Genomic DNA, 15,989 nt, shown 5'->3' on the forward strand with positions numbered 1-15,989 from the left:
TGGCAGTCTGCTTCTGAATACCAGTTGCTGGGGAACAAGAACAGGTGGGTGCTTTTGGGTTAATGTCTTGCTTGCAGGCTTCCCAACAGTGGCTACCCTTGGAAATCTCCCAGCGTTAGACCATGGAAGTGAAGCCTTTTGGTACAGTTCCTATTCACTAAACATTTCTCTTTCCCCCAATCAATGACTGTACATTGGCACAACGTAAGGTGGTCACTTTAAAACTAATGAAAATCATGTACATCTAAGCTTATGCATGTTTTAAACACATTAAGAAATAACTTTTCCGTTACATCTGAAATCTAACAAGATCACCTTTACCTCAAATGCAAAAACTAACCAACCACCCCGTGTTGTTTTGTAACAAACATGTGTTGCAACTTCTATCTTCAAACCTACAGATAACAGGAATGGATCCTGTGACATTTTATATACATGTGACAAACTGATGTGTGGTCATCAATGCATGGGTCCTTTGGGGCCCAGAAGAAGGCAGGACAGGGATAAAACGAACCGGGGGACACTTCTATGCGCTCCGTCGATGTGCCCGGGGTCCGGGAGCGGAATACCCACACAAAATGGTATTAAAGAATGGCCTGCATTCTTTAAAAAGGAAATCTTATTTTTAGAGATACTTCAAAGCTGATGAAACCCAGCAAGATTCTTCACAGGAACAGAAATAAAGTAAAACAGTTATTATAAGCGTTACTAGTAAGCTAAGTAAACTGGGGTTTACCATGAGATTACAGTGCACGTTTAAAACGGATGCATCTCTTCGATCGCAAAAAAAAACCACCCCAAGCATTGCATATATGGTTTGCTTAATTATATAAGCAGTAGGCAAGGATCAAATTTCACCACTACCAATTTCACACACCCCTCCCGCCCCAGATGCTACAAAACCTCCTGATGACTAAAGAGAGGGTTTTTCTTTCCGTTTACCCTTTAAAGTACTTAGCAGCTATGCAAGAACGTAAGTGAATGTAGCAGTATTTACTATCAGAAATTGGTAACAAGCCTCAATTTGACACAGGGAGTCTACACAAAAGCAGCAATCTACAGGATCATTGTGACTGTTTGACTGCCACCTGCTGGGAAAGACTCCCGGCTGGAGCCTGTTTGTGTACACTGCCAATGGCAGCTCTTATCACCCATGGTTCATTCTGCATATTTCTCTGCTTCCTATTTAGCACTGCTAAAGTGGTACGAACGCCGTCGTCTCGCTCCCCGAAGATTGCCAATTTTTAAAAGAATGAGGCAGACAGACATGCAGACAGACCACGGACCACTAGAGACGTGCATTTGTCAGTTAACATGCCAGTGACACATAACCAAATGGAAAGCAAACACAGCTTCTAAAACATTTAGAGGCTCCCAGAGAGAGATTTGACTGCTTAAAAGAAGATGCTACTACTGGATATGTGTGTGTAAATAAAAATAAATGGCCACTATCAGTTTGAAAATAGTTGTCAGTAGAGATAATGAGTGTTTACCTTTCTTATTATTTGTGACCTGCTTTTCAGCCAAACCTTAGCCCCCAAAGTGGTTTATTTCAATTAAAATTTATCACAAAAAATGCAGCTTTGGTTTTTTCCTGTCTTGGCATTTAAGCTATCCCCTCCCCACCCCCAAAGCAAAATGGGGAGCTGCTTCTTTCAGCAGGCAGAAGCGGAAGGGCACACACTTCTACCAGGGCAGCTGCAACATTACAGAGGCATGTTTGTGAAAGAGGAAAGAGAATGTTGCCCTGCAAGGATAGACTAATAAAACCGACACATTGTTCAGTACAAAACATGGATACAGATTACCATTCGCTTAAATCCTCATTCCCTTGTTTCAAGGCATTTCGGATTAGACAAGAATAAAATTATTGCTTCCAATCCACAGCAAAACAAAACAAAACAACAGAACAAAACTCTTAATACATGAAACCAGCAACTGTAAATTATGTGACAAATTAAAAGAAGTATCTTTGCCACATCCTGTGCATGACACCTTTGTGTTTATTTCTTGCTCTCTCGCGATTTTACATGTAAATGCCTAATAAAGGTTTGATAAGTAAGTATTTCTTGCTTTTCTTTCGATGCGGTCACAGCACTACTGTCCCCTCTCCTGATATGTTATTACCTCTAGAAGATGCCTGGCATCGTCTGCTCTTCCTGCATTTATATACTGAAGGAAAAGGTCTGTGGCGGGCCGATATATTCCAAACTGATGGGCCAACCGTTCAGCCATGGCACTAACTGCAAAAATCAAAAGAAACATGTGATTAATTCCGGCTTTAACAAAATACATTGCTACAGCCTGTTTTAAGTAAAACGGAAAGCTATTTAGCGACGTTTCTGCAAAAGCAAGGCAGAAACACACAATGCCATTGACTCAGAGGCTTGGAAACAGCCATTTGTTTGGTCCCTAACCGTCCAAGTGGGGAAGTTCTGACTCTTTCTAACTTTTAAAAGTTGCATCCGGTCAGTATCTCTGCACTGACAGAAGGCTATCGGAAACGGCTGAATGGGGAGGGAGACTATTTTCAGAAATCCCTCCTCTTGTTTTGAAGCAGTGGGAGGCTGCCGGAAAGAAGAGACTTCTCATTTTCCACTGATGGATGCCTCCAATGGATAAAAGAGATTACTGTCAGCAGAGGAACACCAGATGGAAGCAAACATAAGGTGGGATCTCCTCTGAGTAACATAGGAATGTGTGAGTTACAGGTAGGTAGCTGTGTTGGTCTGTCATAGTCAAAACAAAATAAAAAATTCCTTCCAGTAGCACCTTAGAGACCAACTAAGTTTGTTCTTGGTATGAGCTTTCGTGTATGAGCTTTCAAGAACAAACTTAGTTGGTCTCTAAGGTGCTACTGGAAGGAATTTTTTTATAGGAATGTGCGGACAGACAGGCTAGTAAAATAAAATAAAATTGGCCTAGTGATTCCTATGGACTCCTTTTGCCAGGCTAACTTACATTTTTCCAAAGCTGGCTCCAGTTTGTCTTCCAACAACTTCCTAAATACAAATGAGATGCTTGTACTTGGGGAGTCAGGAAGCAGTGCTCCAGAGGTAAACATGGTCTCAATGTATTCCATTGCAACATCAGGGTTATTGCTGGAGGAGAAAGGGGTTAAAAATAAAAAAAGTTGCACTGGTTTAGTTTCTAATGTAAGAGCTCCTAAACCAATAAAGCAGGTGCATGAATGTTTTATTTTATTACTACATTAATATTACACAGAGTAGCAATGTTAAAAGTACCCATGACTCCATTCATGCAGATATTGTCACAACACAAAGTGAAACAAATTTATGGCTGAATGCGTAAAGTCGGCACTAACTCTGTTTCTTTCGGGAATGAACTCTGACCTGTTGTATGGCTGAATAACTCTGCCATAAATGCTGCTTTTTTTAACGGAACAAAGATGACTGCTGATTAGTTACTTCTGAAATAATAAAAGGGCAAAAATAAAACATCCAGGGACAACCTCTTAATAATTAATGCCAAAGTAACCAAAGAGTATTTTTTAAAAAATATTAAATTAAATATTTCCCTGAATTTTTCATAGCTGTCTTTTTGGATGCAAACACAGCGAAATTAAATGTGATACATTTAACAGCTTTGTCTACACTTTTCTCTTTGAAGGATAATGCAGCATGAGATATTGATGTGTAAGAAATAGAACAGTTTATTGTGACTTTGAGAAAAAAAGTTCTAAACACTTTGGAGCCTGCTTGCAAGACAATTTTCATGGAGAAATACATTTGATCAAGGATCTGTGCTTCAGGTACTGGCAGATGCTACAGGTTTGTAATGAGTTCAGAGCCAATTTCCAGTCCGAAGAAGTACCTGAATGCCTAATAGAGCAGGATTTTCTCCCCAGGAGTTAGCAAAAACATGGCTGAACTTGTTGATAAAAATGGAATCTGAACAAGCAGTTAAGTATGCTGGTAACATTGTGCTTGCTACGCAAAAGAGTAGAGTTCTACAGACATTATTTTGTTCTTCCGTATGGCAGTTCCCTTGTACTTCATTTCTCATGGAAGACTGATGAGAGAAACCTGTGTTTAAGCTCTTGTAAATGTCTCCCTAATAAGATACGGTCTGAATCACTCATAATGAAGTTTGAGCACAGTATGTAGCTTTGGGCAGTCTAAGGGCTTGCAGAACTGAATTCTCTCTGGCTGATAAGTGTCTGAAAATAGTCTGCCTGGATTTGGAAACTGGCCTGTGCAGGTGGCTTGCAATTCTATCTGCTTTTATCACACTATTTAAAATTACCCTGTGGCTCTATGGCATGGGTATTTTCACTGCACCTACCTGCCTCGGACATGGATACCTGTGACATAATATAACTCTACAGAGCTGCAAAATTGGAGAAAAAACAACCGAGTCTACTGTGTGAGACTGGTACGAAAGAAAAACCAGAAAACAGGGCAGAATCTCTACAGAGAATATCGGTAAAATATATATTTTGAGAGGCATGTTAAAATGTGCTCAGTGAATCTTATGCAAATACCCTTCCATACATACCTAAACAAATCATAAACAAAATGACACCTCACTATTTTAAGCAAAAAACACACAGAAAAACTGTACTGCTGTTTGCAGGCAGTTAAAGGGCAGGGAGACCTCATAACTGGAATGCACTTTTTATGTTTCAAAACCTTGTGCACATTCTTTTAAAAGGAGGTTTGAAAAGGTTGTCTAAAAGGTTTCTAAAGCCTTCATTAGAAAATTAAGCACCCGAATTTCTTTCAAAGCCAGTAAGAATCTGCATGTACAGCACATACCTTTATAACTCTGAAAAATCACACATGCATTCTGCTCAATTTTAGGGGTGCAAAGCAAATTTAAAAGCACATTTAAGGCTTATTGATGCAAAGTGAAAACCTTCTACTAGCTTTGTGGAAGTGTGCATCGTGCTGCAAATTAGAACAGTAAGAAGAGACTTCAGACACCAGCCTAAGTCAAGGCTCCGTTTAGGTAGGCAGAATTTGATAAGCGCATATGTTTGACATCATTAGCCTACTCAAAGTTCACTTATCCAGTAATAACCTGCCAGCTTCTGCAATTCATTAAATGGACTCCAGCCTCCATTGTTTCCAGGATAAGAAATCTCAATGGCAGCCAATTCTAGCATCCATTTAACTGTTACGAAGGAAAAGATTATTGATATGCAAGGCAACCGAGGTCACCATACTGCCCCCTTTCTTGGCTTGTACAACAGAAACAATAATCACTGCAGAGTTACTTACTTCTTGATGTGCGCCAACACTGTGTTATTGATGTAAAGCATACGTGACAATTTAAGAGAGCCGCTGAGGTCTGCCATCATCTTCTCAACTGCGGCTATACTCTCCACATCTCCCTTCTTAGCCAAAGCCTGAACAAGTCGAGTAACTGCCACCGGAATGGGTACCTTGTCACTTTCAATGAGTGCCTTGAGAGTAGACATTGCATCTATTCAGAAAATGGAAAAGTTAAAAAGAAAAGTCATCGTTTAGAATGGAAACTTGGGCCTTGGACTATTATAGTCCATTTTTATATATTTAATCAACAATAGGGAAAAGAGCACAAAATCCTATCCCTTGAACTCGGTTGGGTTCTTTTGTGTGACACCTTAAGAAAGCAATCACCTTTGCTGTTGTGCATTTGTCATGGAAGCCTCATATTGGTGATGTTCTACCAAGCAAGATGGAGGCAATGCGGGTGAGTAGTTCTCATGTCTGAAAAATTGGTCAACTGCCTACCCTGGATAGGGTTACACTCAATCTGGAGGGGCACAACTGTGTCAGTACAACTGGCTAGGATGCATTGGTAAAGGCATGCATGTTCTGCAGCAATGCTGTAGACCTCTTCCTGTTCATTTTCAGCTTTTAAACCCAGCATACAGCCATGGTATAAATCAGGGACGGGATACCTCTGGGCCCATGAGCCATTATTTCATCTGACTTTCTGGGTCCCCTTCCAACCACCAGCTGTTCAGTGGGAACAGCTGAGAGGGGAAAGGGCTTTGATATTTTGCGAACAATACAATTATAGCTACTTCATCTGCAATACCTGCTGAAAGAAGATCAAAGAAGAGGGGTGAAAAATTTCAGCAGAGGCGTAAGACTTATATACCTTGCAAACATACCAAAAGTGTTGACACATTTTGAAACTGCACACATGCAATTTTTGGAATGAATCTGCATTTTGAAGTTTGAGGCTTTGAATAACCGTAAGGCAGGGCTTGGAGTTCAGCTGTGCATTGCCACTGTTTGCTTTTGGCCTATGGGAGACCTTTTTAAAGACACAAATAAGCAGAGGGCCCCAAAATCTACATAGAAAATGGGAAGTGAAACTTTATTCCTAATTAAATACATGCCAGTTTCTATGAAAAACAGGTTAGTGTGTGTGCATGTTTGAATTTGTGTGTGTAGTTAAGGGTGTGCAAATATGTTTGGGTCTGGTCTTGCTGACTATTAGAATGTGGACTCTGACCTGTCTCGGGGAAGTATCCTTTCCTGCCCAGAACACTTTTGTAGGAGAAACCTGGGACAATCTCCACCTGAATATTACCAAGTCTTTTTAACTGTTGGTGTAGATACCATGAGAATGGTTTGGTTTCCTGCTCTTCGCTTTACTTTTAATACTCTCACAGAAGAGTTCTGTATTTGCAGATAATAATCAACATAACCTTTGCACATTTTTTTACATTGCTTGTCATTTGTTGGGGCACACATTTCAGTTTTGGGGGCTAGGGATGATATGCCTGTGGCTACGCAACATCATAAGCGGCTATCAAAATGCCCAATGTATAGGAATCCCAATTCATGTGTTTTTGCAGCTTAGTAACTTTAAATGGCAGACGTCCGTCTTCTTGCTCCTACTGTCTGCTCTTTTGCCTACTATGTCTTGATGAACAAGTCCTTAATCAAAATCTATTCCTGAAAATCTTGGCTTGTGCACTGATGGTTTTAAAGCCATGAGCATCCTTGGTCAGATTTCTCAAATCTGGGTTTACAAGCTGCTTGTAAATAATTGAAAATGAAAACCAAGCTTCCAGCATCCATCCATCCACCCCCCTCCAACTTAACTAAGACCTGGATAAAAGCCAACATGCATAAGATTGCATAATTTGTAAAGCACTGGAAGTGTCCACCATGAAACACCATGCAACTGAAGTTGACAAATGTATTTTAAAAGGTAGTAAAGAAATACGAATTGGCAAGGATGAACAGGAGGATTTCTTTTAAGAATAGAATACATGAAAATGCTTTAAGATATACATATATGAATATTTGCTTGTTGAAAATGAGCAGCTATATTTACAATCACTAGTTTGTGCATATGGATTATTCAAGTAGGTGTTTCAGTTTTCCACTTTGGGATGAAAGTGGGTTGTCTATGTTCAAGTAAACCTATTTATGGATATGCACTTTCTTTAGCATTTTGTTTCAAGCAACAAGCTAGTGTACCCATCTGAAAGTACATTTTTTCACAAACGGGGGCACTTGTAATTTCAAGTGACAAGCTTGAACTGAGGCCTACCAAGACATTAGTATTTTTGCTGCATTTTGGGAACTATTTCCTATATGGATGTATACAAGAGATTCAATCAGCTGCTTCACTATTCAGGATTCTGGGTCATGAAACTTCTAGCCTGTTTATAAAGATATGTTAGGAATAAAGCATAAAAGAGAGAAAGGGAATTTTGCATGACCAATATAAGGGAGGCCTAGAAGATGAACTCGTGGTTATGGCAGGAGCTTCTCAGGTTCCACATGTCAGAGGATACTGCCATGGGCAAAGCAGGACATGAGCTTGTGTGTTGCTGGGGCAGTGGGAAAGCCAAGTGCTAATGTACACGTAGTAGGCAGGATGCAGGAGAGAATCAGGACAGATAAAGGCAAAGAAACACAAGATGACTCAGCCAGCAAGTTCAAAGGTTGGTGCAGGAGTTGAAGTCTCTATGGCATGTCCTTTACAGTGGCTGCTGTTAGGGATGGAGCAAAAATGCAGCAAAAATACTAAAGAAACCTCAGATGAGCAGACATTCTCAGGGAGTGTGGTACAGTGGTGTCTCGCTAGACGAAAATAATTCGATCTGCGAGTGTCTTCGTCTAGCGATTTTTTCGTCTAGCGAAGCACCAAGGCAGAAAGCGGTTTTCGCGACAGGCAGAAAGCGGTTTTTTTCTTCTTGTGAGGCAGTCCCATAGACTTTTTCGTCTTGCGGGGCAGCCTTCCGTCTAGCGAGTTTTTCGTCTAGCGAGGCATTCGTCTAGCGGGGCACCACTGTACTGAGGAGCTATCCCTGACAGCCACATCCGAAGCTGCTCTGTGATCAGGATAACTCCTCTGGCATGTGAGGTCTCCATGCTTTGGGAAAAGGGCATGGAGCCCTGTTTAAAACAAGGAGCTTCTAGCTTTCAAATACTTTTTTTAAAAAGCAAAATATACATATATACAGCAAAAAAAAAAATGATGTTCCTAGCTTTTGCTGACTCTAGTGGGCAAAAAGGAAAGAAGTCAAATACAATGTAAGGCTACAATGCCTGGGTAAGTGAAAAATGAAGGATGCTGTCAGCAACAAGAGGATGAGGAAGAGGAAGGCATTGAAGTCAGATGGCGTGATGATCAATTCAAAATGAGCTGTCGGGCAGAGAGGGAGATGCTCATATTGAGAGGGAATTTGCAAACAAATATGACTGTTCAGTGGCATGTGAAAATGCTGAATCTCCAGCACACTTGTTTGGCTTCTTTTAATTACTGGAATTAAGTCATAAAAGGACAGGTTTTAAGTTTACACAAGAATTTTAGCAGAACCTCCCAATATGAGCTTGATTTACTAAAACAAATCTAAATCTGGAAGGCAAAACAGGAAGGACAGGAAGCAAAGCAAGCAGCTTTAAGACAGGGTCTTGGTACAATTTTGACTCTGTGTGTTTTACATAGAGAACATATTACCATGTACAGTGTAATGCACTCACGAACAAGAGAGGTAATGACGCTGAACCTTCGGTGAACAGTCCTCATGTTAAAATGACATATTTTAATACATATCCACATAAGCAATGAAACACTTAGCAATCAGCAGTTATTCCAAACAGTTCCAAATCTTGCTATGTAAAATTGAATGTTAACTGCCTAAATCTGCATAAGGTTCAGTCTTCTTAAACCTGAACTTCAGTGGCTTTTGTCCTGGTAAAAACATCACTTTCAATTCTTTGCAGCACCTCCAAGTTGAAGACAAACAACATGTGTGGAAGAGAGGGTTGCAACAATAAAATGGTCCACCACTGCATTTTTAGGCATTTATTTTGCGCAACCAACACTGGTGTTTCCGTACAATGTAAGCTTAAAATGAGCACAGAAGCACAATGTAGGTTTCTTTACTGTTGGTATTGCAAACTATTAAAAAGTATTAGATTAAGGTTTTTAAAAAATCAATATTATAATCATTTAGTGCACAACCATGCACATTTAACACTCAATTTAACTCACTTGATATCTTGCACTACCAACACAATGTGCGGGAAGAAACTGCTGGGAATTGTTTCAGATGCTCTAAAGTATGTTAATTTCCAAGCAAAATGACTTGTGCTGTGAATTTTAACGCACTTGAAAGCCTGTACTTTCTCTCGTTCTGGAGCACAAATTTTGCATGTCTGAAGAGCTGTGATTCATCTTAAGAAAACCCATCTTGTGTTAAATGGAACGGAAACTGGACTAAGTGGTCAAATGACAAGTACATTCATATTCAAGCTGTATTATAAATGCATGTACAGTAATTTACGTCTCTCAGCTACCACAAAAGGCGCTTGATAAGCAGGTAATTTGCTAAATGGACTCCTTTATCCAAGTATTCGAAGGGCGTTACAAGAAAAATCTGCAGAGGCATTAATGTGACGTAAAGGTCAAGCATTGTGACATACCTTTCAAATAATCCCGCCTAACTTGCGTTATGATGAGGAGGCTGCTGGCAGCATCGTTCAGCACGAAGCCCTTGATGTGGGTCTCAGCGCTAAAAGAAGCAGACATTTAGAAAGGAATTACTGACATGCTTCTGATACGATAATAAATGGTTGAGCACCAAGGTGAAATTATAAAAACTACTGTTCGTATGTTAAAAATATTGCCGCAAAATATCGACCTGGAGACAGCTTTTGTGTTATCCTGTCAATGGTTATAGAAGGATAATTTTTTTGTGCCTTCTGACAGATGACAAAGTTGGAAATGAGCAACAAAAGAAACAAAGTACAAGATTTTTTTTAAACAATCGGTTCAGATTCTTGAATGCTGACATATTAGATGACGAAAATAACTGCATGCCCAGCATTGTTCTGCTGTATCCTAAGTGGGATACTTCCCCCCCTCTTCTTTTTAAAACAGTCACCATAATTATAAAATGTAAAACTATTCTTTCTGCAATAAAAAAGCGAAACATTTATTTTCAGCACTGTATATTTTAAATATAAACTAAAGGGATATTATGAACCAACACCGTATCATTTGGTTGATTTAATTTTCAAATTTCTGTCATCTAGATGCATACAGGGTTTTTTTTAAAATAAAGACCCTCAACGTATTGCTTTTGCTGCCTTAAAACTAAATTTCATAATTCATCAGTTCTGCATCCTTTAGAAAGCAATCAGAGGAGAAAGGAGGGGGGAAAGTATTCCCAGGTCTGAAGCATCAATAAGAACTTGGCTTTAATAATATTGGTTAAAGCCTTTCGAGAAACATACACTAACCAGAAAATCCTTTTCTATTTTTTGAGTGCGTGCCTTGAAATGCCCTCAACATCACTAATGAAATTCAGACTTTCCTTAATATCTCAGGATAACTTTACAAGGTTCATTTTCTAGGTTAGAACATCTCCGCTGGCCGGAGTGTATGTAGGACTGCCATTTGCCATATCAACAATCAGGATAAACCACCACGATCATCTTGTGGCAAACAACTGAGCAGCCTACCTACTTGAACTTACGAGCTGAGCGGATTGGGAGGTAAGCAGGGTCATTGCTAAATTATTCTCATCAATCCCAAGAAAATCCTGCATTGAGTTCACAATATGACTATCCTCTCAGTCACTTTCAGCCTCTGGGGCCTTGAGATGCAGTCACTGGGCTCAGGATTTTCTTACTCTCCCAACCAATCCCCTTAATCTCTGGCTAAGCACCTATTGCTCAGTTCCGCTTCTCCCCCCCCCCGCCCCCTCTTTGTCCCATCTGTCAAAGCCCTTAAGTCAACAATTCATGCATGAGACTGTAAATTACATATAACAAAGGATTTACTTTCTCCAATCTTCCAATCTTTAGTGTGATTAAATAGATGTTAGCCACTATTACAGAACTAATCCCTCATTCCAATACTACTACATTTCTATTTTAGACCCATACCTAAAATTCATCAGAATTCTAAAAGTAGGCCTGGGGACTGACCAAAAGCATCTGAAAACTAAAATTTTCTTAAAGCACTTTCATTTAGTTTTTTCTCATTCTGCTGTTAGATATTACTGATTTTTTTAAGACAAACCTACCCCTTTATTTAAAATGCGTAGACAAAAACGAGCTCTGACTTCTTATTCCAGCTCCACTGGAAACAAGGCAAAGCTACTCCAAAATGACCTCAACTTGGACTTCTCCTTTCAATATAAAATATTTTAGTTTCTCTCCTAGACTACCTGTTGCCACAGAATTTATTTAACAACTGCAGTGCTTTATGTATAGCAGGCTTAAGAAAACAGCTCCTGGAAGAAGCATTCTGTTTTGATTTATTTGACCACTTTAATTCCCAGGGAAAGTTCCAACCTCTACTGATATGTCGGGAAGGTGTGAATTTTTATGACGTTTCTATGCGAGAGAGATATATGCCAATTAATAAATGCTTATTGTATTATCTGTTGATATTCAACAACCCTAAATAATAATCTTTATTAACTAACTAGGTTTGTGATCCTGGATATCCTTTGTTCCGATACACACTATGTACTTGGGTCTTAAATGAAGCCATGGCAAAGAAAGCTCAGCGTTCCTTTAAGTCTGCCTTTTCAATCATTTTTGTTAAGAAAAAAGGCTGAGTGCTTCTTCAAGCATTTATTTCTCACTATCCTGGTTCAGATGTAATACTATTATGGGTTAGAATTACATGCATGAGCCTTTGGTTTGTGCTCTGCCCCTACTCCTTTCTCTAGCACACCTGCAACGAGATCTTCCATTTTTGTTCATTGTGCTTTTTACATAATTGCTTTTCTGTTAATGTGTGCTTTTGCATGTGATAGGTTGTTGTTGCTGTTGTTTTTGGCCAGCTAGTGCAAGTCAATTTGGGTGGTAATTTTTTTAAAAAATATTTTGCTTTTTTATATTTAACTCATTTAAGATAAAGCTATTCTATATTTTGCTGCACACCTTAAGAGTCTTTTGTGGTTATCTGAAATTTGCCAGTCTAATTATCAACAAAGACCAGTAAACTCTTTGAATTCAGTTTTGACTTTTTAAAAATTTATATTTTTGAACGTCTCGTTTCCAATGTTGGTTTACATTATTGCTAGGAAAAAGTCAAACTCAACTCTCTCAACATGCTCAAAATCTACAACCCATATGTCCTCCACCAGTATCCAAATGAGATGGCAGCAACCCCAACAAATGGATTCAGTTACAGGTAGGATTCAGATCACCTGCCTGCTTCTGTCCTTTTTCATTTAGTTGCATGCACCGCCATTGTATCAGGCAGTGATCCTGACAGCCTCTTTCAAGTGCTTAAAATGGACTTGCATAAAACGGCTCCTTTTGCATCTCATGTTGCACAACTTTTGGCATTAGTGGCCCTATCTGCACATGCAGAAAGATAAGGCCTTCTTTGATTTCACAGCCCTGATGGATTATGACCAAAGTTTTTTGTTTGGCTGCTTTTGACATCTTTTTTGCCCCCAAGATAATACCTACAGTCAGGGATTTTTTCTTCTATAGCCTACATATAGTAGGGGTATTTAAAATGAGAGTCGTCATGGTGTCCCCTTGTTCTGCTCTTCAAAATATGGCAACCCTAGACGATACATATGTTGGTGGACCAATGATCTGACCTGGTATAAGGCATCTACATATGATCCTATGCAGGGCTTTTTTTTCAGTCGAACCTCAGTTCCAGCACCTCTCAGGCAGGCGCCATTGCCATTCTAAGAGAATGAGGGAGGTATTCGTGGTGAGTTCCGGCACCTCTTTTTCTAGAAAAATAGCACTGCCTAAAGTTACTTTCATTGCCTGTTGTTTTTGTCCATGGAGTTTTGTCCCATGGACTGCAAGAAGATCAAAGCTATCCATTCTTAAGGAAATCAGTCCTGAGTGCTCACTGGAAGGACAGATCCTGAAGCTGAGGCTCCAATACTTCGACTAAACAACAACAAACTTACACTATAAGGTGTATCTGAAGAAGTGTGCATGCACACGAAAGCTCATACCAAGAACAAACTTAGTTGGTCTCTAAGCTGCTACTGGAAGGAATTTTTTATTTTATTTTGTTTTGACTATAACTTTGAGAAACTTATGAAATATATAGTGATGCTAGGCAGAAGAACGACCGCTACATTTATTTTTTAAAGCTACCTTAAGATAAGATTTCTGTGGTGAAATGTTGGCTTATCCCAGAACGCATCACAAACAGCTTTTAAATCAAACATGTTAAAAATTCACACATAAATATAATTGCAAAGCAAGGCCTTTAGGTATTGCCAGTTTTGTCACATATTTCAACTGTGAAAGAACTGCATTCCTACAAGGTGTAATTCAGCAGAATAGTGACTGACTGGCACATACGACATGGGAGCGATATTTCATGCACAAAGCTGAACTGCCCAATTCACTAAATGGCACTTCCTACTTGTGTGATTCTGTCAGTGCAGTCGATAAAAAGCGATGCCTGTAGCCTTCTGTGTCTGGTCTTGGGACTTCACCCAGCCATTAAAGGTGAATGGTGCTTGGATAATGTGTGCATTTGTTAAATTGTTAAGTGTACAAAGTATGTGACTGGGCTGTGATGCATCATTAGCTACAAAATGACCCGATGCCAAAATGCCAAGCTTATGACATACAACTTATTGGAAAGACCAATGCATTTTTCTACTTTCAAGTAAGGCCATTTTTCTATTAGGAAAACAGAAATTTCACCTGAAAGCAAAGATTGGACTGATTTTTATGCAAGGTTACAAGTGCACAGATATACAAGAATATAGAAAAAAAATATTCCTTACATGTTTTTTACATTGATGGCTTCTTCAAGATAACCCTTGCTCAGCAATGATCTTATAAGTAAGGCGTATGCAAAGGCTGGAAGCACAACACCCTGCTCTTGTGCTTCTTGTAAAATTTTGTATGCCTCTGCAAAGAAAATTAAAACAAAACAACTGATGTGTCAACTTATACTGAAGTGCCACAGAACAGCATTTATATCTCTCTTTTTGGAAAAGAAAGAAAAATATAGCATCTGAAACAAATCTATTCCTTTTTCCTTCATATATATCTTAAGAGTCTGAAGCTTTATTTAAGAAACTGTCTGGTTTCTGGGTTGAAATCCTCTCTGTGTAATTGTTTCTTTAAAATACAAAATGCTTTCTGAACTTTTAGCAAACTAAATTCAAGTAAAAGAAGAAGAAGGAGAAAAACTACTGCCACCAATTGCAAACAAGTTATCCTCAGCCACCTTCAGAATTGCCATGTTCAAGTTCATTGACGAGCTGCTACTAGGTTACCTTGGTTCAAAGACGTAATTCATATTATTTTAATGCATCACCCAACTCTGTGGAAAGGAGTTGCAATGTTTGATACTGTATCATAGCAGCATTCAGCAAATATTGGCAGTGTTTTCAGTACTGGGAGATCAAATTATTTGGCTACGACAAGATTTACATAAAAACATACAATTTACAAATATACTGATATTTAACAAGTAAACTAAAACTGCATTTATTTGACTGATTAACAGTTTTATTTCACACATTCACAATAACTGTCAAGTTAGTGAAAAGACGTTACCAAAAAAAGGGAAAAAAAGGTAACCACACTTTTCAGTCATTTACTTTTCTGAACAAGATTATGGAGCTGTAAACATCCTGTTGAAACAGTAATTTGTTGCTTAATATACTCTTTAAAAATTAATGTCATACATTGGGGGAAGGGACACAGTGCTTATTTATTTCTCTTAAAAGCAGTGTTGGTTTTTAATATTTTAAATACACTACGGCATGTAAAATCAAATAATACTGACTCTATATTATATGTGATGCAAGTTCTACTCTCTATATCTCTAGTACCTGAATAATGGCATGCTTAAAGATTAAACAATACGAGCATTCGTGAAACCATGCACCTTAATTCAATAATGCAAGATGCATCGCCAACATTTTGTGCTGAGAAAAGATATCCAAACATATTTAAAAAAGAAACGGGGAAATTTCTAATACTTCCTGTTCAATTTGCTATTTATACAATTTCTGGTGTGTTGACCACCATGATTATGGTGCTGAAAGTGTATTGGATGACGTCAATGTCAACAGGGCAAGACTTTGGGACAGTAGTCCAGGCACCACTTATCAGAATGGGCAGGAGGGCTCCCCAATACAGCAGCATTGGCTCACCTCCTTATGAAGTAAGAGAAGCAATGCAAGTCGCCCTGCAAAGGGAGCCCTCCTTCCCCAAGACGAGCGAGGAGGCAAAAATTACATAACTGCACAACTGGATGTGCTGATACAACCACAGCTTGTGATCTAAACTGAGGATACACAGTCGTACCTTGGAAGTCAAACAGAATCCATTCCGGAAGTCCGTTCGACTTCCGAAACATTCAGAAACCAAAGTACGGCTTCTGATTGGCTGCAAGAAGCTCCTGACACCCAATCGGAAGCCACAGAAGTCCCATTGGATGTCCGGCTTCCAAAAGAACGTTTGAAAACTGGAACGTTCGACTCCCAAGGCATTTGGGAGCCAAAGTATGACTGTATTAGATTGGTTAGCATTACCGTATGT

The 15,989-nt window shown here is 39.1% G+C and overlaps 1 protein-coding gene across 2 annotated transcripts in view; it reads right to left on the minus strand.

Annotated features, from left to right (window-relative positions):
* The window catches only part of LRPPRC (leucine rich pentatricopeptide repeat containing), a 115,367-nt gene that overhangs the window by 9,895 nt on the left and 89,483 nt on the right, over window positions 1-15,989 (minus strand). For both annotated transcript variants that reach the window (XM_033144882.1, XM_033144883.1), the window contains exons 30-34: window positions 14,219-14,345; window positions 9,906-9,994; window positions 5,244-5,448; window positions 2,962-3,101; window positions 2,128-2,243 (exon numbers count right to left, since the gene is read on the minus strand). In XM_033144882.1, the coding sequence (XP_033000773.1) occupies window positions 2,128-2,243; window positions 2,962-3,101; window positions 5,244-5,448; window positions 9,906-9,994; window positions 14,219-14,345 (677 nt within the window). The remainder of the gene's footprint in view (window positions 1-2,127; window positions 2,244-2,961; window positions 3,102-5,243; window positions 5,449-9,905; window positions 9,995-14,218; window positions 14,346-15,989) is intronic.

Source organism: Lacerta agilis, chromosome 3 (genome assembly GCF_009819535.1).
Source record: "Lacerta agilis isolate rLacAgi1 chromosome 3, rLacAgi1.pri, whole genome shotgun sequence".
Lineage (NCBI taxonomy): Eukaryota > Metazoa > Chordata > Lepidosauria > Squamata > Lacertidae > Lacerta > Lacerta agilis.